Here is a 23,456-nt window from a genome sequence, read left to right as displayed (position 1 = left end):
TAGTTTAGGTTTTGGCCTGGGCCCATTTGTAGACTTTTTGAGACCTTAAGCAGAAAATCTCTTCTGGGACCCCCAACCCTTTACAGTGTGGTAACATGCTGCAGACCCCATGGTCCACCAAGTGCAATCTAGGATTGTCTGTGCCAATAAACTGGATAATACTGCTCCAAATTGAATAGCTAAATGGAGTTCGGGTGGTATTCTTTACAATAAACTCCAAAAAGAATTGTAAAACTTTGAGGAAAAAAATAAACCAAATGATTTTATTTTTAACTTTTCAAGTGTAGTCCTTATAATGATTCAATCTGGTCAAATGTTCTTAAAGTGTTATTTAATAAACGGTGTGGCTTATTTTAGGTGTTTACTTAAAAAAAAATAATAATATTAACGTTTGCTTACAAGCTGCCTGCCTCTGTACTGGCTTGCCCGCACACCCACTCGGGAGTGAAAGCGAACAAAATACGAAAGCTTTGCTTGTGCCGTTTTTCCGACCAGGCGAACTTCTCTTCCGCGTTAAGTTGGCTCCTTTTCTGGAGGAAGCACTGTCAGAAGACCAAGTGACGGGAGCTTTTAAAATGCAATTAGAAAGAAGTGAATTGCTTGTCCCCACCTCCAACACACACCCAGTGTTAATTGTGAAAAGCGCCCAGATTCTTTTTATTTGCACACGTTCCGAATACGACACCACGTTAATGCGAGAGAATCCTTCAAATAAGAATGCTGGCCAACTTCGGAGCCCTCCGCGTTACTTGTCATCTAATACAAGACACGAAGGGGGTCTGACCTCAGCCGGCAGACATGTGAAATCTGGAGCCTTCCTAGTGGATGCGGGGGGAGAATCAGAGGTGAACTGTGTTTAGATGTAAAGGCGAATCAGGGGGCCACAGCGGAGGGGCGTCACGGCCAGCAAAACTATAAATCCATCTCATTTACAGCATCCTCTGTCAAAGAGAGATAAACGACGCAACATCTGCACTCTTCAAAACAGACAGAGCTTCACGAGCGCAAGTGAACAATTTAAGGAATCATCTAAAGCTGTCACACCAGAAGAAGGATATTCTGAAAGTAACACGGATTGTGGAAAGTACACTTCTCGCATTCCGGGTGGATCTGACCTCGCGGGTGGGTCGCCGCGTGTGCGGGTATCTTTTTTTCCTTTCTTATCAAGTCTGTATTAAGGTAACTCGGCTCAAGGCTAACATTGCCACTTCTCAGCTGTTTTTTCTGCCCATGCTATCTTAACCAGCTGCTGTTACAGGAGCCCTGATGTCTTCATTTGACTCCCTGCAGTTGTTGATAGTGCGCATTTCTCAGATTTCCAGCGTGGATAGTAGGCTGCGATTCTCCCACTGCTAAGATCGGAAGCCCTTACCTGTCTCCTCCGAAGAAGCCCGGCTATCAGCAGGGAGCCGTTTTTTTTTTTCCAACAACACCATTTGTCTCGCCGAATTAAGAAAAGACAGAACACATTCTAAAACTGCATATTGTGTTCTTTAACATCGAACAATTAAATGCCTTTGCCGGCAAAATGCTTGGATTTTCAATGTATTGCTAGTAATTGGTCAAAGGAGACCAAATAAAAGGTAAGGAATTTACGTTATAATTGTTATTTTGAGTGCTGCTGTTAGTTTGTTTACATATTTGCACAATTCTATAATTGATGATTAGAAATATGGAGCCGAATGTCCTTTTTGCTTTTAGGTCTTTAAGGAGTATTCCCCACTAGCAACTTGCAAAAACTACAGTATATATATATATTATATATACAAATTCTTCAAACGTTCTTCACATATATATATATATATATATATATAGACAAACGTTTGAAGAATTTGTATTCCAGTGTCGTTAACTTTTCAATATTGCTATCATAGTGATTGCGTGAAAAAGCCCACACTAAATTACGCATTACGCTACTTTAGTTTGCATGTAAACCATATTAAGATTGTTCCAATTACGACTTGTTTCAGTAATTTTTTTTTAATCATTCAGATACTTTTCACTTATTTTTCTTTAGTTTTCGACTTTCCCACTATATATGTGAACTTCAACTGGAAGAGATGCGAGAGGCCCAGACAGCCATTTCTCCATCTATGGTTTCCAAGTTTATGCTTACATAAATTCCTCCGCATACGCGTGGAATCGTTTTACGTAGCGGACTGGGCACTACAACTATTGTTGCTACAACTGTTTGTAAACAGCGACAGACTTTGCACAGGAGCTGGGCAGCATATGCGTGCCTTAAGAAACAGGAAATAATGTACTAAAGTTAATTCTATCTGAAAAAATATAAACCAAGGTTCATGTTGAACTTTCATTACGTGTTTCCAAAAGATGAGTTGAAAAATGTCCATCCATTACATTTCCATTTTGAACAGCTGGTAATATTTTAAAGTAACCATTTTTTTAAATATACACACATTATTTTATGGATAAGGACGAGTAAAACACTGCCACTCATATTTTTTAATGGTGCGATCAGGCAGTTAGGGTTGAACCACCAGTCTAACAATTTAGTGTTCAGTCTCTTAACCAACAGGCCAAACTCGGAGGGTGCATGGCGTTGTATCCTGTAAAACTTTCACATAATAACTAACATTCAGTGACATCTTCCATATTTGTTGCATGAATAATCGCCTATCCTATGTATTATTCGTCTTCATCGATCCAATTTGCAATATACGGTCAAACACATCCCAGCCAACCCATGGATATTTCCTCCAGAAGTTAATCGAGCAATAAATATTTAAAGAAGCCAATGCTTTTCCTTCTTTTTTAATTACTAGATAACCGCACACTACATAAAAGTCTTAAATGCATTAACAGTCTTCTTAAAATGTGTATGAAATATAGGCATAGGAAAACATTCAAATTATACGTCCGTAGCAACATAAAAGAACTTCTTTGTCTTTTCAACAAAATGTTCATTAACGGTCAAAGTGCCTATTGGGTTGTTAGAAGCCGCCCATTTAGGCACCACTTGAGTTTCAAACTGTGTAGTTCATTACAGGACTTGAAGAATGCAAAGGCATCTTATCAGACGAATATGGTGCCTTTCATAGCTGTCTGTATGATCATCTGGATGTGTGGCATAATTTTATTAATTGGATTCTGACTTGGCTTCTAAAGGCGGATGTTTATGATGGAAGCTACAGATCTTATTGCTCACCCAAGGTAGTGGGGATTACATTTTCATCAAGAATGAAACGTGATTACAGATACTCCGTTTTAAACATTTCATTTTCTTACTTCTTTTAAGCAAGCGTCAGGCCTGCTGCTTACGGCCTTGGACAGTAAAGGACAAGGCTCTCAGATCAGGACTGAACAGTGTGCGAGTAACTTAGGATCTTGTGTCTAATTCACAGAAATAAAAGCTACTGTGGGCCCATATTGTGTAAGTCGCTTTGGACAAAGGCGACGGTTAAATAAATACTGTAAGTTCAAGCAAGCAACTGAGAGCAAGGCGATGATTACTTGGAGCAGATGTGATTTACTGACGATACGCAACAGTGATATGACATGTGCTGTGGAGGTCTTCCAAATTTCATCGTACAAATATGTGTCAGGCAGAGCGCTCCAAGGCTTCTGCGAAACGTGTGACGAGCCACAGGCACCCTTCCCAGGGGCCATGTACAAAACAAATTGTCACCGGAATCGGGGGGCTATTGTAACGGGAAGCTGTTACAAAGTGGAAAGCCTCTTTGTTTGTACGACTTTTTTTAATTTTTATGACAAGTCGCTGTCAAACATTTATTGCCGCTTCCTTTTGAAAGTGAACTGCTGGCAGATATTTCCCGGTCTTTTTCAGTTTCAAATAAATGAGAAACTAAAAAGGTGGATAAGTAACAGTCTGGACCAGTGCAAACAGTCGTCCATCTATTTTAAGACTTATAATTAAACTATAGAATCCCGTGGCAGGGATCAACCCTGGATGGGGCGGCAGTGCGTCGACGGGCACCCGCAGCATAGTGTATACTGTCCAAATCAACGGAAGCATCCCAAACGTGGAAATAAACCGACCTATATAAAGGAAAACACGTGCAGATACTGGAGACTGTTGAAACGGTGTATAGACCGTACCAGTGCAGGAATTCGAACCAGAGTCCTTGAGTCGTGCAGCAGTAGCGCGGACCACTACTCTTTCTAGTCTGATTTTAGCCTTCTCTAAATTATTTCTGTGCCATATGATTCCGCAGAAGGGCGGCACGGTGGCGCAGTGGTAGCGCTGCTGCCTCGCAGTTAGGAGACCTGGGTTCACTTCCCGGGAGTTTGCACGTTCTCCCCGTGTCTGCGTGGGTTTCCTCCGGGTACTCCGGTTTCCGTCCAAAGACATGCAGGTTAGGTGCACTGGCGATTCTCAATTGTCCCTAGTGTGTGCTTGGTGTGTGGGTGTGTGTCCTGCGGTGGGCTGGTACCCTGCCCGGGATTTGTTCCCTGCTTTGCGCCCTGTGTTGGCTGGGATTGGCTCCAGCAGACCCCCGTGACCCTGTAGTTAGGATATAGCGGGTTGGATAATGGCTGGATGGATGATTCCGCAGATGACAGCGCGGCACAATTAAAGTGTAACGTGTGAGTGAGTGTGGATATGCGCGTGAATGTGCCCTGTGATGGACTCATACCCTGTCCAGACAAGGCTTTACTACCACCGTGACACTGGATCAATAGTGGATAGATGGAAAGTTAATGAAACGCCCCTATAAATAGGTGGTGGTTTGGTTTATGAAACATATATTATTATACATTTTAATGAAGCAAATCAAATCATACAATAGCACACTACTCCAGTGTATCCGGCCAACTACTACACTAGTAGTAATACTACACTACTACGTAGTGTCGGATCCGCTAGGATTACTTCCATGCTACTTAAAAGATACAAAAAATGCGGTTCCACCATAAATATTTGTCGAGTTATTCCTTAAATCCTTAGTTTGATTCACCAAAGGAAGGCAGTATGTATGGCACTGAAGCTGCCCAATGAAACATGAAACAATTCCAAACGCTTCATGGAGCTAATTGGTCTCCAGTGACGATAAACCTGCACACACTGCGCGAGGTGTGACCCTTAGACCCGCCGTGCGCACGCCTAGCACACTGCCAAGCGTGTTGCTCTTTAGAATCTGACTGGAAGCTGACTGGACAGACCTGTCACTCTACCTGCGATGCTGATCGTGAACTCGTAAACAGCAAGTGTACTTCGAAATCGCATTGATCAGAAAGAAAGCAAAAACGCAGAAAGCAAGACATGTTCATAGTCTGCTGGCCGAGTCAGGGCGTGCTTATTTAATTACACTTCAATTCTTGAGCGCACCCCCACCCCCCTCCGGGCAACAAATAGTGTGTACTGTATAGCTACGGTGCGAGCAGCTGACTTTTTATGAGATCCCGAGTGAGAACTGCAAGCGGGTTTCTTGGATTTCACGGTACAGCGTAAAGATCTGAATTAGACGATTCCCTCCTCGTCAGCTGTACAGTACTTAAACGACAAAAAAAAAAAATATGGCACTGCGCATTTCCAATCCGTTTATATTCCAGGATGCTACTTTGGTCTCTTAGTAGATGTTTGAAAACATATTATTCAAATGGATTTTAACATGAGTCTCGCTCAACATCCTGAAAACGGATTATTTCCCGGGCAGGTCCTGTTCTGCATTTAGGCGCTCCGGAGCAATAGCGCAGCTTCTCGTGCTGTGTGAATGGTAGTCTGACTGCGGCTTGGTTCTACTCTATCACATGCATGGCCACGTCTTTACTTTTCCTTTTCTGTTCCAAGGTTCCGCTATTGGAATTAAGTCTAAGATGAAGGTATGGGATGCTTTAGCCATGTGTTTGTTGCTGCTGAGCGTCGCCTCTACCAGTCCGCTATTAAGAAGCTGGGAGTCCGGAGTGAAGACAACCGAGACTGAGGAGCACCTGCGGGATCTGCCGCCTTCCTCCCCAGGGGATTTGTGTAAGTGTCTGAACTGCTCGCCTCTGCTCTGTCATATTGATTGTGACGTTGTGCTGCCGTAAAGAAAATGTGCAGCTGGTTTATAGTCTGATTTTTACTACTCCAGTCCACTCCAGTTGATCTGAACATAAGACATACACACTGTGTCCGTTGGAAATGTTAATGCGTAGAAAAGCGTATTCTTTCCAAAGAAATAGGACACTTACTAAGATGCATACACATGTTTTACTCAGTATCCATACTATGGTCCTTAAAAGCAGTCCTTGCAGTGAGTACTTTTATCAGACCTGTTAAGACAGGGAAACATTGGATGGTTGAAAGCTACTTTTTTCCAAAAGTCAATGTTGTTTTTGAGGGCTTTTAGGAGGATCATCATGACAACACAGCAGCCTTAATATTTTGCACTATTTATTGGTTTTGATTGCTGCTTTTATCATTTGCACTTTGAGATTTACTGCTAATGTAAAGTGCCCCTATAAATAAAATGCATTATTGTTATTATTATTATTTCATCTATTGATCTAATTCACATTTTTTATTAAGCTGGTCAGGGATGTTGGGAGTTAGGATCTGTGTTAGATAAGGTACCATAGCTAAGCCATCAATCAACCTGGAGAGCAAAGACTTTGCAAATGCAAAATAGCATAAGGCATTACGACTGAAATATTAACTATTCATAGCAACATTAAAGTATAAATATATTAATTTTAGTAATATCACAAATTAGAGACAACAATTTACTACATCAGACTTGTTTGGTTAGCTAACAGATTTGTTTTTCCAACATTTCATTAAGAATCGAGAAATATAACAATATACTGTACAGATTAATACAATTCAGTCCAGGAGGAAGGTGGTGCTGAGTGATGTACGCCTGTTAGTAGTTGATCCAAAGCTGGTGACACTGCTGCTTTGCTATTCTCTGCTGAGTGTGTCCCTTGGTTTACAAGGCTCTAGGTGGTGCAAGGGTGTTAAAGAAACCAAAAGGCAAATAGAATGGAAATTGGCTACCAAAACTAGATATGAGAGAAAATGATTTACTTGACATACAACAAAGCAGTCATTTGTAAGACAGCATGAAGTGCCCCACCAGCATCTCTGGCATGAGTATCATGAGTATTATAATGTATTCTTGCTTAATTTCTAATACTGATGGGGCTGACATTTACAGATGGTTCATTCAGAAGTAAAGCATCCATCTAACTAAAGACTGAACCACCTAAAATAATGTTTACCCTGGGCATTATAAAATGGGAGGACAGCATATAGTGCAGTAGTGTCACTTCCTCATATCACCATAGGCCGGTTACTGTATGTAAGGGGTCTGCATATTTTACCTGTGCCAGCTTCCCCCTACATCTTAAAGACACAAATGTGAGGTGAACTGGAATGTCTACTTTGTACCAGTATGACCATGAGTGTGGGAAGTAATATACTGATGTCTCGCCCAGTGATGGTTAATTCATTGCACTTAGTCCTACAGAGATAATGGAAAAAATAGTTTCAGAAAACTCATGGATGGGTTGTAAAGTAGACAGTGTATTGGTGCAGTATGTAGTGTTGCTTCAAAGACCCTGATTCCACTGAGAAGATTGCATGTTTTCTCCATTTTCCATAGACAGACTAAATAAATGTTATTTGACTAGCAAAAGTAGCTTGTCCCAATGTGTGCCTGCCATTGAATTGGTTCTCTGTCCAAGGTTGGTTCCTGATTTACACAAAGTACTGTTGTAACAGCCTTCCTTCTCTAAATGATCCTGTAGGCAAAATAGCAGGTTTGAAAAATGGCTAATTGGATTATAAACTAGGCAGTGTTGTATGATTGACAAGCTTATACTGATACATAAGTTACAGTAATTCTATAAAGGTAAAGGAGAACTAATCCATTTGCCATTTTAGGCCTGAAGTATCTTGTATATGCCACAGTGTAAGAAAGAGCCAATTACACAGAGTCTGAAGGAGTATACAATAGAAATAAATACATTTAAAGGAATTGATCTGAGGTCTGGGTCTTAATGAGTAGTTTTAAGCAGCATAGCCTAAAAAAGATTATACAAATACATTAAAACTAAAAAGGAAATAAGCAGAACAGAGGTAAACTGTTGCAAAAAATATAGTTAAAATGAAAACATAGTCCAAAATAAACGCTGGTTATGGTGAAATAAAACTATAATAAGAACTGTAATGCAGAGATATTTTCTCATATTACGAAAGAAAGAAGTGTGAAAGGATACAGTTTTCAAGACTACAATTAACTTTGGCAGTCATTTTGTTGATAGTAAACGATCAAACTGGTAAGAATGGTTTCAGTTTTAGACAAAGTTTCCCATGCATTACTTACTTTACAAGTGATTCTGACTTTGTCCATATGTCTGTCCATTTTTAAACTTGCTTAATCCATTTGAGGGTTGTGGAGGACTGCAGCTTATCTCACCAACATCTGACAAATACACAAACCAATTCTGACTGTGTTTGCTGTAATACTCTCATAGAACTGTGTAAACAAGCTTCATTTCATCCCATCAGTTTAATCCCTCCATTTTGTGTATGTTGTGGGGATGTAGCTTAACCTGACAGCAAAGTTATAGAGCAGAAAACTGTCAAATGAGGGACTGTTCTGTTTCAGTTAATAAATATACTGCTCCCTCTCAAAACACTTGGACTTACGGTTAAATTTCAGTCTCTGTGGAGTTTGCTTATTCTTACCCTGTCTGCATGGATTTTCTATTACAGGCCAAAGACTTAATGATAAATCTATATGAGAGAGCATGACAGTACTTGTTTGTTGATAGTGGGGTGACATTTCTATGGCTGTCTCTTTCCATGTGCTTCATCCAACATAGTCTCCGTAAATGAAAATTTAGGAAGGAATCAATGAGCAGTAAATTATCAGTTGCACCTTGCATATTTAGAGGTGCCATACTATAGTTAAAATTAGCTTATAACAGATTTATGGTAAAAATAAACATGAACTGATTTGTTATATCTTTAGTGGTTGTATGCACTCAGCCTCATTCCTTCTCTATAATAAATTGGTAAACACTGGCACAGACTAAATACGTCATAGTTCAATAATAAAGCAAATAAACAGTGAGACTGTAAGCATTGCAAAGAATGTTTATGTGACTGCTGGCTGTTACATGATAGAGATGTTTGCCGAGGAAATATTAATTAGAGTTATTTATGTGAATAACTAGCATAGAGCTGAAGCGGTTAGCACAGATACCTCCCCGTTCCAGATATCCAGGATTACTACATATTTTTACATTCCCTTTGTTCACCTAATTTTTTTATGTAATCTGGTTCCTCCACTTTCTACAGATACAAAGGTTACAATGTCTAGCTGTTCCAAATTGGCTCAGGAAGCCCTTTGACAGCCTAGAGCAAACTGCAAGTGTTGCTCCTAACTTGTGCCTAACGCTGCTGGGATAGGCTCCATCCTTTTCAATCCTGCACATAACTCAGCATACAGTATTAGAAAAAAATGAATGAACATTTATATGATTTTTGTGCTCCTGTTTTTTTTTTTATTGCACCTTTACCACTTGATGATGCTTAATATACTGTAGAAGCTTTGAAAGTATTGCATCGCAGGTCTAATGGTAGGCATTAGAAATAATTTCCTTTCTCAGCCCATCTGTTTGCTTATCTTGGATTTTCTTAGTTTATAAAGAAATAGTTTATCACTTTTCTATTATCAGGTGTATTTAAAATCAAAATTATCTTTTTAACGTGGTAATCCTTTCTAGACAGGGTGTCTACCACAAAGCCTCTTTAAAATTTACAGCATCTGCATAGCTGACATTTAGCATATGGCTGAAAGGAAATATTAACTCTATTAATGTGTTAATGAAAATTTTCCATTCATATATTTATTGAGTCATTGCTGTCAATAGGCAATGTGCAGGAAAGTTGAACTGCAAAAAGCAAAACCTCAGGATTCAAAACTTTAGGAAAAAAATGGTTCTTTGTGAGCCACTATATGTTGTTTATTTCTTTATCAACTTCAGAGCAGCCAGCCTCTAGGCAAACAGCATTTGGAGTACAACCAACCAATTACTGCGGTGTTCACATCAAAAAAAAAGTGATAGTGCTGAACTGCCATTACTGGCAAACAACTTGAGGCAGGGAATTATTCAGTACCTCACAGAGATAAATCTCTTTTAAAGATAAATGTCTTGGCAACATTAAGATGAGGAAAATCATTGATATGATCTTTTTACTGTCAATGCACAAGAGCTGAGGAAATTGCTCATTTTTTTTACTTCATACCTTGTAGTGTAAGAACACTTTTAGAGGAAGGATTTAAGAAAAAATTCACATTTTTATTTTTGCACCTCCAGAAAATTAGTGTAGTTTTTGATTCATAATAACATTTACTAATAAAAAATGTACAATATTATATATTTGTATAGCTTAAAAAATAATATTAGAAGGAATTCACTATAATACCTCCTTGTCTCAGTATCAAAGTCAGCCATAGCTGTAATATATGTAATACAAATGTGACATTGGTCCTGCAAGTATTTTTAAGTGCGTCTCCACTAATACGATTTACAGCAGTGTTTCTCAAAATCTATTTATTAATCGTGTTGTTCAAAGTATTTTAAATAAATGTGAAGGCAGCCTAATTCCCAAAGTTTGCTTGTCCTTTGTTAATTCTCAAACAACTTGTAATGGCCTGTTTCAAATCTAAAGACATTGCTGGCATGGCGTGAACTCAGGACTGACCTTGGCAGTAAGGGCACTTGATGCAGCCTCAACAGTCTGTTTGCCCAGATTTACAATCGTGTTGTGTCTTTTTTTTATGCCACAATGTTAAGCCCTGAAGAATGTAAGCAGAATATAGCAATAGAGATGCGGAGGTGTGGAATGCAGCCCCAGAACAACACTGTTAAGTCTGTTTAATGCTTCTGTCAAGCTGTGTTTTGAACAGTGCACTCAGCTTGAGTTCCTGCTATAAAGGATGTAAAGAGGGTTTAGGAAAAGACATTGGGAAGATATGCCAATGAGGTGAGGTATTCAAGAATTTTCAGGTGATTGTACAGCAGTAATAAATTAAAACTTTTAATAAAATACTTGAGGTGATGTGCAGTTTGAATTAAATGCCATTTATGTCAAAGAAACAAATCCAAAACATTTTTATATTATATAAATAATTAAGCCAAATGCCACATACAGTTTTCAAAAAGCAGGTTATCCTTTTATCTTGCTTTTTTACAAAAAGAAAAATGAAAAGTCAAAACGTTTTCAAAGATAGATGAGAAAAAATTTGCACGCACGTGAAGGCAGTTTATGAATTTAGCATTCTTTAAGTACTGTTGATTGGCATCTCTGTGCGAGAGATTCTGTTCTGTATTGGATTAGCATCCACTCAGGAGGTGGTTCTGGCTTTGTCCCCGAAGCTGTCAAGTTTGGCTTAGGCTAACCATAACTGGATCAGTTAAAGGACAGCTATCGATGAAAAAGTGCTATCGTAGCTTTAAGAAATGTGTATGTTCATATTCTAGTGTGTGTTCTGAGGCAGCAGTTTTCAAAGCAACTTCAACTGGTACTTCCTGTCTGAGTCGCTGTATAAAATACACTTGGCTTGAACTGTTCAGTGATGGACTGGCATCTTGTTTATAGTTGTTTCTTGACATTTTTCTGTCTGGTACCTGATTCTGTGAGGATATTCTCTAGAACCTCTGTTGGTGGATTAAGTGGATGGATGCAAATTATTACAATCATATAATTCTATGCATAATATTTAATAGTTATTTTAAATAGCATTTTAATGCAGGATAAAATATTCATAACTTCTAGTGTTACAAAAATGTAAAGGTGATGTCTCAGTGTGAGGTCTGAAAATGCAAAACAATAGTAATCATTTTATTCTTTGGCAGTCACAACAGTCTTGGTTATTGCAATGCAGAAACGACAAACTACAAAAATGTTTACAGCAATATACAAATTCAACTACACAAAATGATCAAGTAAAAAGCAACACAGCCTAAACATTATTGACAAAGATTAAAGGAAAATAAAAACACTCAGCTTTTCTTTCTTCATATCCTTTTATCCAGTTTCTGAAACAGTTTTTTTCAGAACAGGTTCACTATTAGAAGGAGCCTATCCCAGCAGGAATTAACTGAGGCACATCGGGACAATTTGGAGACCTCGATCAAATCAAATCATGTAGAAATAAGGCAAGCAGACATTGGGAAAGCATGCAAAAGTAGCAAATGCAATTATCAAGACTCAAACGCAGGTCCTCGAAATTGTGATGTAGCACTAACTACTGCATCTGTGAATCATTCAAATTGTTTAATGTACTGTTAGTTTAGTATTTTTGTCATATCAGTTTTCTTGCTATTGTCACATAGTTTCCCTTTTTACATATAATGGAACAATAGATGGAAAGGTGTAATAGTTTTCTGCTGTCTCACTGTTACGTTTTCCTAGGTGCCAGTTGGCAGTGTTGACTTTGGAAGCTGCCATGAAACATAAAGGCAAATTCAAAGTGTTTGCCGAAATACTTAGAAATAGAAAATATTTGGCAATAAGTACTGCTTTCAAATTTAGAAGCAAGCACAAGAAGGTCTTTCTCATTTTCCCTTGACAATGGAGCATCCCTGATTTTAATATTTGCAAGTATATGACATTTGTTTTGCAAGCGGATCCCCCGCTGTTAAATGTAATATGTATGTAAATGCTGTCGCTGTGTGTGTGAATTAGTCAGATTATCTTACACTTCACCTGGCAGTCAGACAGGTGACACCAGCTGCAGTGTCAGTTTCTGACAGATTTCCAAGTCATACAGTAACTACAATGTCTCTTTTTCGGCCCTGACAAGGTGGTACGAGAATAACCGTATTAATCATTTAAAGAGGTCTTGACCCTGACAGTCTTTGATGTGAAATTCCAAATGTCTCATATTTGGCAGGTTCCTTTTGGTAGCACTTGCCTGCGGCCCTGTTAATTCTTATGAAAAGCATAAAAGCGTCTGGCCATCTCTGTCCTTCTGCATATCCCATAAGGCACACAGCATAGCATTTTCCAGATGCTGTTTCCTTGTCATGATAATCCATCCTCCGATTTCTTTCTACCTAATGTTTTCGAGTCCAAAATTTGCTGCTGGAAAAATATAGGCCCTTGAGTACACCATCATTTGACTACTTAAAGTTCTAACGGAGGGAATTAGCATAACAGGACAGCAGTATCACTTTATCCATCCTAAAAACTTGTCATAAAGATCTTAAATGCAATATTGTGTAAATCAAAATCAAGATCTACATTTTTTTTCAGTTTAAGACAGAAGTTGATGAGCTAAGTGAATCACATAGACAGAATAGTGTATTTTTATACTTACACTGGGGGTGGAAGCTGCATTTACATTTGCTCTCTTATGATAACCAGATGTTCGCAAAGACCTCTGGAGATCTGTAGCTTTGCCTTTTGGTACTGTTTCCTTAATAGGTGAAATGACTGTAAATTATTCCCATCTTGTTTTCATCTATAGAAAGCTGTAGGTACACAGAGTAACATCACCATGTATAATTTAGTTGTGAAACACATTAACTACATTCCTTTTTTACACAAGTTTAGACAGCGCCTGCGGTAACCACCTTGAAACTCAAAAATGGATTCTGATTAAGTGTTTTTATGGGTATTTACATCTGGTGAAAGTGATTGTACATGTTAAAAGCATTTCAGTTTTCATTTTTTAGACAAGACGTGTAATATATACAGTATTTCTAAACCAGCCATCTATAGGATGGTATTTCTTGGATATACTGATTCTGAGAATGCCTAGAGTGTGACATTTTTTTCATCCTTAACTTAAAATGGTCAGTTTTTGTTTAATATTTTCTAGTTGCTTCTTATTTCTACTTGGCAATCAGTAAATCAGATAAGTGTCCTTTCTTCTGTCTTTGTCACCAGTTTATCCCATTGTTACTTCTATCAGACTGCAATGAGGTGCCCCCATGGACCCCAACTAGGAGTTATCAGGGTGAGGGTGTCACTTCGGACTCATTGTTGGATGACTTCTAATAGCTCTCATTTTCACCAACTCACTTACTTTGGGGAGTTGAAGTGCCATGTTAAGGTCATTACCAAGTGTCTGTGACAAATGGTAGGAAGCTAGATACTATGTTTGTACAGGTAGGTGTATTCTTTATGTAAAGTCCCACAAGTCCAGCAAGTCAGAAAAGTGTTTTTTCTTTTTTTTTTTTTTTTAAAAAACAGTGTTTAGGTCAAGCTCATAATTTAAATTATTAATATTAATCTCATAATTCTTATCCTTAACTACTAACTACATTAACTATCACTATTATTAATACATAATAATAATCAATGTGCCAATACTATAAATTAGGTGAAATTTGATCTGTATTTGTTAATTATGTATACAAATCATGTTGTACAAAACAGGTTTTGTCTTATAATGTAATGAATTCTCATAGATTTTTGAAAAATAAACAATTTAAATCAATTCATAAGTTAATACTTAGACAGTGTGCACAGTTTCTGGTATTTGTTATTGTAATATAACACTGCAACATATAAAATATTATCTAGTCAGACACTATCAGAAGACATTTCATTTTTAAAGTAAACAATGGTTCAGCACTATGTAGTGATGACTATGTTGCTTTGGGTGACTGTCTTTTACCTTTATCACCAACGCTGATTTAAATGGCATTGGACATGGACTGGAAGTAATAAGTGTAAAGCAGGAATATTTCTGATACAGTGATTAATTATTATTATTACCAGTAACGACAGACTGCATGATAATGTGCAGTGAATACACTTGACTTACAGTTTTCCTCCTCTTTCTCTGTACGTTCAGCATTCGTTTGCTCAGAGGTTGAGGCACTTGCTGCTTTGTGAGCAGCTTGTTTTCTCCAATCTAGCAGCCCCCTTCTTCTCTTCTTCCGTCAGCATCGTTTCGCATTAAAACTGTTTAAGTCAGTTTTTGTGTTGCAGTTACCTATTACGTTTTTCTTAATTTTTTCACTTAAGTTGGCACTTAAGTGTTCAATCTGCCTCAAATGATTTAGCCGTACACATGCGCCACATGGCAACCCTGCTGCCGAGAGTTGATTCTACAATAAAATAAAAATAAAAAGAGTAATAAAAATCATCACCCCAAAAGCAGACAGTGGAGGTCACGTAGTATATGTGCACCACATTTCAGGTCAATAGGTGAAACGGTTTGCAAGCTACAGGTGATTTAAAATCCTGGACAGACAAATGGACAGCCACGGTAGCGTATTATATAAGAAGATTATTATGCATGCTGTGCAGTGAACTGGCATCCCAAACTGGCGAAGTTCATGGTGTTAGTTGGAAGACTTTAGCTTCTATGATCTAGAATCAGGTTTAATGAAATGGTTGGATAGATGGTTGTTTTGACTGTACATCTTTAACAAATAAACTAGAATTCTGCTTCAGTGTATTTTGTCTATACGTTTCAAATATGCACTAAATTCATTTGTCACTCTAGTAGTGATTAGCGTTACTGCCTCAAGATTCCAGTGTCCTGGGTTCAAATCCTGCATCTCATCAATTTCTGCATGAGCTTTCCTGCAGGTGACTTCTTCCAACACTGCCAAAGACAAGTAGATTAGGTTAACTGATGATTATAAATTGGTCAGCCTTTGAGTGTACGCATTAGTTGCTCACTTGATTCTGTCTGTTCTACTTCCCCATTGATCCAGAACTAGATTAAATGGCTTTGAAATGATGTCACTCAAAATAAACAGTTGAAATTTGGCATAAGGCCCCAAAGTGATCATTTACTTTTTTGCTTTTCTGTTATGAAACTAGTAAATATGGGTCATGGATTATGGAGATGTAGTGGTAGAGTATGGTCATTGGGGAGTCAGTGTTGGGAGGTCAGCTGACCACTTCAGTAACAATGTAACAAATGTATCTTATGTCATTAGAAGGGTGGTTTGACCAGTTGATTTTTGTAGTGAGCACAGTGATTTGCAGTAGTGTCAGACAAGTCCACTGCAGCCTTTGTGGAGCTGTCAGAAGAATTAGCATTACAAAAGAGTAACAAGTCAAGTTTTTGTTGTCCTATACAATGACAGATAATTTGCCCACCTGGAGCTCCTTGGTATGGTCTGTGATTTTCACAATTCCAAATTGCTATGAGGTGAAGTCTTAGCACTGAGGCCAACAAATTGGGGCAATTAAATTGTGGTGTCTTATAGTCAACTTGGTGATTAGGAGTCATTATATTAAGATCAAATACGATTTGCATTAATGGGAGTCACACAGAAAATAAATACAAAAGAACTAAGATGTAGATGAAGCAGAAATAAGATTAATCTGGTCAGCTAAGATTACTAAATGGAAATCAACAAATCACTGACGATAAAATGAAGGACTGTCAGTTCATCTGGACATTTTTGTCTTACTGTAATATAGCCAGCAACCATTTGCAATAGGAACACTATGTGTTCATTAAAAATGAGCGCAGTTTGGGTGACATCCCACTAACACATTCTTGCCAGTTCAGGGCCATTTGAAAATTTTACCCATAAAAAAACATAAAGATGGACATTTCAACTTACAACATATACAGTAGTATACAGAAGTTTTTCTAACACAAACAGTACGGAAACCATCTGTTTGATGGTGGTGTTGTTTTTACAAAGTTATAGGGAGTTTTAAGCCCATCCTGGAGATCTGTCTATAACTAAGCATATACACAGACACACATTAACACTGGACCAGCTAAGATTGTCAAATTAAATAAATATTCATTTTTGTACATGGAAATGAAAGCTTAATTCCTTTTACAAATGCATCTATTCCAGGAATTCACCAGAAATTGACCGGTTCTGTGTATGTATGAATAAAAACAAATTATTGTCAGACTAAGCACACTAAATGTCACATAAATACTAGTCCAAGTGAACCAATAGTAAGAGACATGGGTGATTTGTATTTTGTAGAAACTTGTTTTCTAAGGTTAACAATTTGAAGACAATCATAAAATATGATGGTTTCTGAAAAAAAGGCACTGCTGTCTTCCACCAGATACTGCTGTGTTCTGTCCTCTTCACAGATGTTGTTTTTCACCAGCAAAGGGAGCAGTCTCTTTGGCTGGCGGAGAAACAGCAGTCAATCAGGGGCAACACAGCACTCATCCGATGGGAATTCAGTTTCATGCTACTTTCAGAAACAGTATAAGTGCAGTAGCATCCATCGTTGCTGTTTTAAATTTGGCTGTGCTGTTTTTCAATTTTCAATCCACAGCAACATTTTTGCCAGAATTGTATTTAAATAAATCAAGTGGGTAATGCAAAATATCTAAATGTAATTGAACAAACAAAGCACTTAGCTTTTGCTGCTCACTAATATACTTTAAATTAAAAAAAAAAAACTGGAAGAGGCTCTTGGATATTATTAATGGCAACTTATTTCATATGAGGCTTTGTGTCTGAATATTGAGTGCAGCTTGATATATTTTCTTTTCACAGACAATATGGAAGACATATACCCAGAACAGTTTGAAGATGTAGTGGAATTCATTCAAGCTACAATAAAAAGACTGAAAAGATCCCCAGATTGGACCATTCCTATACGGGGGAAAAGAGACAAGATTCGACAAAGAGCTGCAGCAAACACAGACACTACAAATGGAAAGTCACGAAGGGGCAGAGGCAAGAATCGGGGTTGTGTTTTGAAGGATATACATTTAAATGTAACTGATCTGGATTTAGGATACCAAACCAAAGAGGAACTTATTTTCAGGTACTGTAGTGGATCCTGCAATGCTCCAGAGACAACATATGACTTAATACTAAAAAATTTAACCAAAAATAAAAAGCTTGTCAAAGAAAAAGTGAGAACACAGGTCTGCTGTCGACCTATAGCTTTTGATGATGACTTGGCTTTTTTAGATGATAACCTTGTGTACCACACACTTAAAAAGCATTCCGCCAAGAAATGTGGCTGCATTTGACTTATGAAGTGAAACATGCATTCCTGCAGTATTTAAAAAGGATACAAAGTTCCTGATCCAAAAATAGAATCAGGACCCAGAGACGGCAAAGAAAGGGAGGCCGGCTGAAATCAAGACAGGACGATAAGACAGCATTGGTCATCTAAAGATGAGGAAGTCAAGGTTAATTAAAACATTAAGTGATAGCTTTTAACCTTTTTGCATGCTGGTGTTTGCAGGTCTAATTAAAATACTGCCATCATGTGGTGAGACCAGATTCTTCACTATTGAAAAGGAAGAGGTGTTTGTGAAAAGAAAAAAAAAACATACACAGTGATCCACAAATATACCAGTAGAATACAGAATGAGGTGAAGCTTTCTGTATGTCTTTTGAGTGGCACTATATCCACTATTCTAAAGGGAAATGGCCAGTCGCTCTGTCAACTTCTCATAGGCACTGAGAAAAGAGCAAACTGCTGTAATTGTTAAAATGTTTCTCCAACTTCCACTTGCAATGTGGAAATATTGGTACAGTCTGTTTGGGAAAGGAAGGGAGTATTGCAAAAAATATTACTGCTTATATTATTAGGTCAAATACATTTTAAAGTATGGGTCCATTTCCATTGGGCTACCAAATCAAATGTTTAGGAGAGCAATATACTTAAGATAGTATCTGATGGCCTAATCCCACTAGTTTACATGTATTTGTCCATTAGCAAATTAGGACAATCAGAAATCTTCAGAGGGTAAGAAAATGGTTAGCAGTATACCAGGTTCTTAGGCATTCAATTTATGTTAGTCTGTTTACTTTCCTGGGAAATAATATACTTATTTGTGATAACAACAGAATAGCAGAACACGTTTTGTGTATATATATATATATATATATATATATATATATATATATAATATACAAATGTAAAGAAAAAACACACACACACACACAAATCCTGACAGGTCCTGTTAAGATCAGGCCTGAAAATGCTGCTCAAAAGAATACATATTTAAGGTTTACAAAAGACTTCACCAATAAACTGCTCACTTAGTTGAACGTTGGTCATGATGGCTAAATGGACTACCTGATGCAATGCATCTTATTCAGAGTCCTAAAATTATAAAAGAATATTTATTGAGATTTAATTAACTTATTGTTATTTATTGCAGACCATGTTTTCTTATTTATTTAAAGTTCTGTTTTTTTTTTGGTGCCAAAGTTAGAGATGTTGAAGATGATGTTTGCATGATGATGGGAACAAACCATTAACTTTGTACAAATGTTAAGTTTTGGCAGAGATAGAAGTGAGTACTATTATATGATCATCTACTTTACCTTTTTGTCTTGCCATTTGTAATGAGTAATCATTGTTGCAACAATAACTAGCAGATCACAAACTTAATTTGTTTCATTTTTGTAATTTAATTTTATGTAAGTTATAGTAAACCTGAAGATGCTACCAAAGGGATTTCTCTTGAGAAGTCAAACAATTAATTCTGGCAGCTTTTCTCTGAGGTGACAAATTGTATCAGAGGTTCTGATTTTTGACTTTTACTAACTAGGCAGAATTATGTAAAAAGAAAAAGGTTACATTTAAAATTTGAAAAAAAAAAACGTTTTACCTCTCCTAAGATCTTAAAATAGAGATTTCCTTCCAGATCTAACCATCTGCTTTTTTAACAGTATACTTCATAAAGAAGACAATCATGTGATAGATAGATAGATAGATAGATAGATAGATAGATAGATAGATAGATAGATAGATAGATAGATAGATAGATAGATAGATAGATAGATAGATAGATAGATAGATAGATAGATAGATAGATAGATAGATAGATAGAGAACATATGCAGGTACACAGATTGTCTAATTCACATGTCTAAGACAGACAACAATGTCAGTATTACCATTCCAGATCTACTATAAATCATACACTTGTAGTAAATATTCTATAAATAACAGGCCTTATGTAACTAATTATATTGCTTTAGGTTAACACTGAAAACAAGCCAAAAGCAGATGATAACAATTCTACTTCAACACATTTAACAGTAAACTGACAATGTGACTTACTGTATCTCTTCATATTATACTTCTACATCTCAAATTTAGCAGGAATAAAAACAGCATGGCAAACACAAATATGAAAAATAGAAGTTACATATACAGTAAAAGCCAGAAAAAAATTAAGTGTTTTAAACACAGTCATTAATTCGATTTAATTCAAGACAAGCTTTCTGTTCAGTGTGCAATCTAAAACTAAGCCGGACCAAAGAACCATATTTACAACAAAAACATTCGTCAGTCTGTGCTCTTCATTTGGTGTCAGTGATAATATTTATTTTCAGGTCATTGAATATTTATAGTATCATTATTTGATGGAAAAATTTATTTCTTGGAAGATGTGCAAGTCACGTAATTAGCAAATTGTCAAGAACAAATTGGTCCCCACTCATCCCATGTCAAATCAAGCATAAATCTTAAAATGCACAGTACTGCTGCTCTTTAAAGCATTCCAAGAAATTAGAAAGAAATGGGTTAAGTATACACATGAACTGCTTTCTCTAAGGTGGGATTAACCATTAGCTTTTCAGGTTCCCTTTAACATGTCCTTTCTGCTTATATACAACATAAATGCTTAGATTTATGTAACTGTTTAGGCACATTAGTGGTAAATAACATGATTCTGTGCTCTACACAGATATCCATACAGATTTAGATCACATTGCCTGTATTTATTAGCATGAAGCAGCATCCTGAAGACCATATTAATGAAAATATCACAGATATTTTTTCTTAAAAAAAAACCAACTGTGTTATACAAGCATACAGTGGAATGGGAAAGCAAGGACAGAACTAGGTTTCCAGATCTGTTTTCTGTTAAAAGAGGCATTATTTTAGGGTAAAGTCTAAGAGAGAGAAATGATTTTGCATACTAAAAAGGTAAGTGAAAATAAATAAATAAAAGAAATCATTCCTTGTCAAACAAGCATAGCTTACGTCTGGCAAATACAAAAACTGAAAGAGGGATCTTCAGTCAGGACTCCTCTTAATTCCACACCAATGATGTTACAGCACAGCTGTCCCTGTAGATACTTCCACTATTCTAGGACTCTCAGCTCACTATCAAAACCAGGACTCACTTTCAGCTGAAACTGGAAGTGTTTAATTGTTTGTTTCCCTTGAAACAGAAAGTAGACTGAATATGATTATTAAGTCAATATCAGTCTGGGCCTAAATGAAAACTGAATTTTGGTCAATCTCAACTCTAAATGCATATCACTATATAATAATCAGTAAGATAACTTATTTCCAGTTAGTCTAAGAGATGTACAACCTGTTAAAAAGCACCATATTGTCCTTCCTCAGATTATTCCTTATAGCGAGGTGGTGTGTTGCTGTTAACTGATACTACTTTCAATTGGATTATACATGTAAGGAATTATAGAAAATAGATGATATTCATAAGGTTAAAGGACAAAAATCAGAACATATTAATAACGAGGCAACCACAGTACATTCCATTTTGCCATTTTGATAACCTGGTAGAGAGGCATTTTATGTGTGCAAAAATGAAAGCCTTTTCCAAATGCACATTGATTCTTTCCTTTCAATAAACTGAGACAGCATATTGTAGGCGACTGGCCATAAAACAGGGTCAGAGGATGCTTGCTGAGTCTTTTGAAAGAATAAAGGTTTCCATCAATAAGTGACTGAAAATGAATGAGAAAAATTAAGGTTTTCTTTTAAGGCAAATATGGACAGAGTTTTAATATTGTGCAATAAATAATGTCTCAATGCTCAGAATGTTCAAGATGAAACCTACTAATGTTCTTTTGTATTGCTTTTAAATATAGTATCCACATGGTGGTTATGATGAAGTTTACAGTAAATCTCAGATTGTTTGTAAAAGACAAGCAAAAAGTAATCGCTTATGGTATAACTTTAGGTCTAATGTAAGTTATTTTCAATACGATATGTACATGGACAGAAGTTTTTGAATAACTTCCAAAAATGAAATTATGACTGATCTGGCTAATCAATCTAAAAACAGTTTTCTTTTAAGATATTTTATATATGGACAGGCTGCTATAGTAGGTCATTAAAAGGGAAAGGAGAAATATTCTCAGATAATTTATTAGCATATTTGGGGATAATACATCTTGGTTTCTTCTTTCTTCGGAGTAAAACTGCTGGCAACATCAGAGGAATATGTTTTCTTATTTTATAGGTTACAAATACAAAAAGGTAAAGTTGAAATTTCCTTATTGGTGTATTGCCAGAGTGCATTTCCACAGAGAGTTGTAAATCACCTACAACTAATGTCTCATTCATGTGTGTTACTAAACCAAAGTATTCTACAGATCTTATTTTTGTACAATATTCATTTTATAACTTTTTACAAAATTAAACTTGATTCTATCACTTTCACTTACTGTGTGAAGTTTATCAGTCTGGTGGGTCTCTTATGAAGGACTTGACGTGACAATATTATACCACCATAATTGATGTTGATGAAATCTCAGCCATATTTGTAATGTCCCTGGAAAAGAAAAAGCTTCAAGCTCCACAATACTGAAAAGCAGATCTAATTACAAATACAAACAATAATCTCATGACTCTAAAATATGTTAACCTTTAACTGTGCTACCTGCATTTTATTATTCAGTTCATTGCTAAAAAATAAAGCTTTAAATATGTTTTTTACAAAATAACTGAAAAAGAATTAAACCCTTTTGGGCATTTTAATATATTTTTCAGTTACAATGTTAGCTTAATATGTGTAATAGTTTATTGTTCATAAATAGTTAATGTAAAAGTAAGTGAAAGAAAATTATTACATTGGTATATTTTCCAAACTTGCTTATTCCAATATAGAATCATGGTCATGGCAAAGAGTATCCCAGCAGCTGATGGGCATCAGTCTATAGTAGGTCAAATTTTGACAGACACTTCTTTATTCCATTATGTTTAAAAATAAGAAATGATTGAAAAGCACTAGGGGCGGCACAGTGGCACAGTGGGTAGCGCTGCTGCCTCGCAGTTAGGAGACCCGGGTTCACTTCCCAGGTCCTCCCTGCGTGGAGTTTGCATGTTCTCCCCGTGTCTGCGTGGGTTTCCTCCGGATACTCCGGTTTCCTCCCACAGTCCAAAGACATGCAGGTGAGGTGCATTGGCGATCCTAAATTGTCCCTAGTGTGTGCTTGGTGTGTGTGTGTGAGCGCCCTGCCCAGGGTTTGTTCCCTGCCTTGCGCCCTGTGTTGGCTGGGATTGGCTCCGGCAGACCCCCATGACCCTGTAGTTAGGATATAGCGGGTTGGATAATGGATGGATGGATGGATGAAAAGCACTATCAGCTCTCATCACAAACACTGGACTGAAGTTTGGGCTTTGAGTAGGCTACTCAAGAATATAACTTTTTAAAGACATACCAGTGTGACTGTGTTTATGATAACTGGTCTGGTTAAAATTGCTGGCAAAAGCCTCATGGCAACTACAATATATTTTCCTCTAGGATTCATTTATACATTTCTGCCTCCATTTTGCCTTCTAATTTCACA

The 23,456-nt window shown here is 37.0% G+C and overlaps 1 protein-coding gene across 1 annotated transcript; it reads left to right on the top strand.

Annotated features, from left to right (window-relative positions):
* The first annotated feature begins 419 nt into the window (after window positions 1-419).
* Window positions 420-18,751, top strand: gdnfa (glial cell derived neurotrophic factor a). Its single transcript, XM_028802385.2, has 3 exons — window positions 420-1,583; window positions 5,774-5,950; window positions 17,434-18,751. The coding sequence occupies exons 2-3, from the start codon at window positions 5,800-5,802 to the stop codon at window positions 17,916-17,918; spliced, it is 636 nt and encodes a 211-aa protein (XP_028658218.1). The 5' UTR covers window positions 420-1,583; window positions 5,774-5,799; the 3' UTR covers window positions 17,919-18,751.
* The last annotated feature ends 4,705 nt before the right edge of the window (window positions 18,752-23,456 follow it).

This window comes from Erpetoichthys calabaricus, chromosome 5 (genome assembly GCF_900747795.2).
Source record: "Erpetoichthys calabaricus chromosome 5, fErpCal1.3, whole genome shotgun sequence".
In the NCBI taxonomy this organism is placed as follows: Eukaryota; Metazoa; Chordata; class Cladistia; order Polypteriformes; family Polypteridae; genus Erpetoichthys; species Erpetoichthys calabaricus.
The sequence above is the reverse complement of the archived record's forward strand: the minus strand, read 5'-3'. Positions and strand labels throughout refer to the sequence as shown.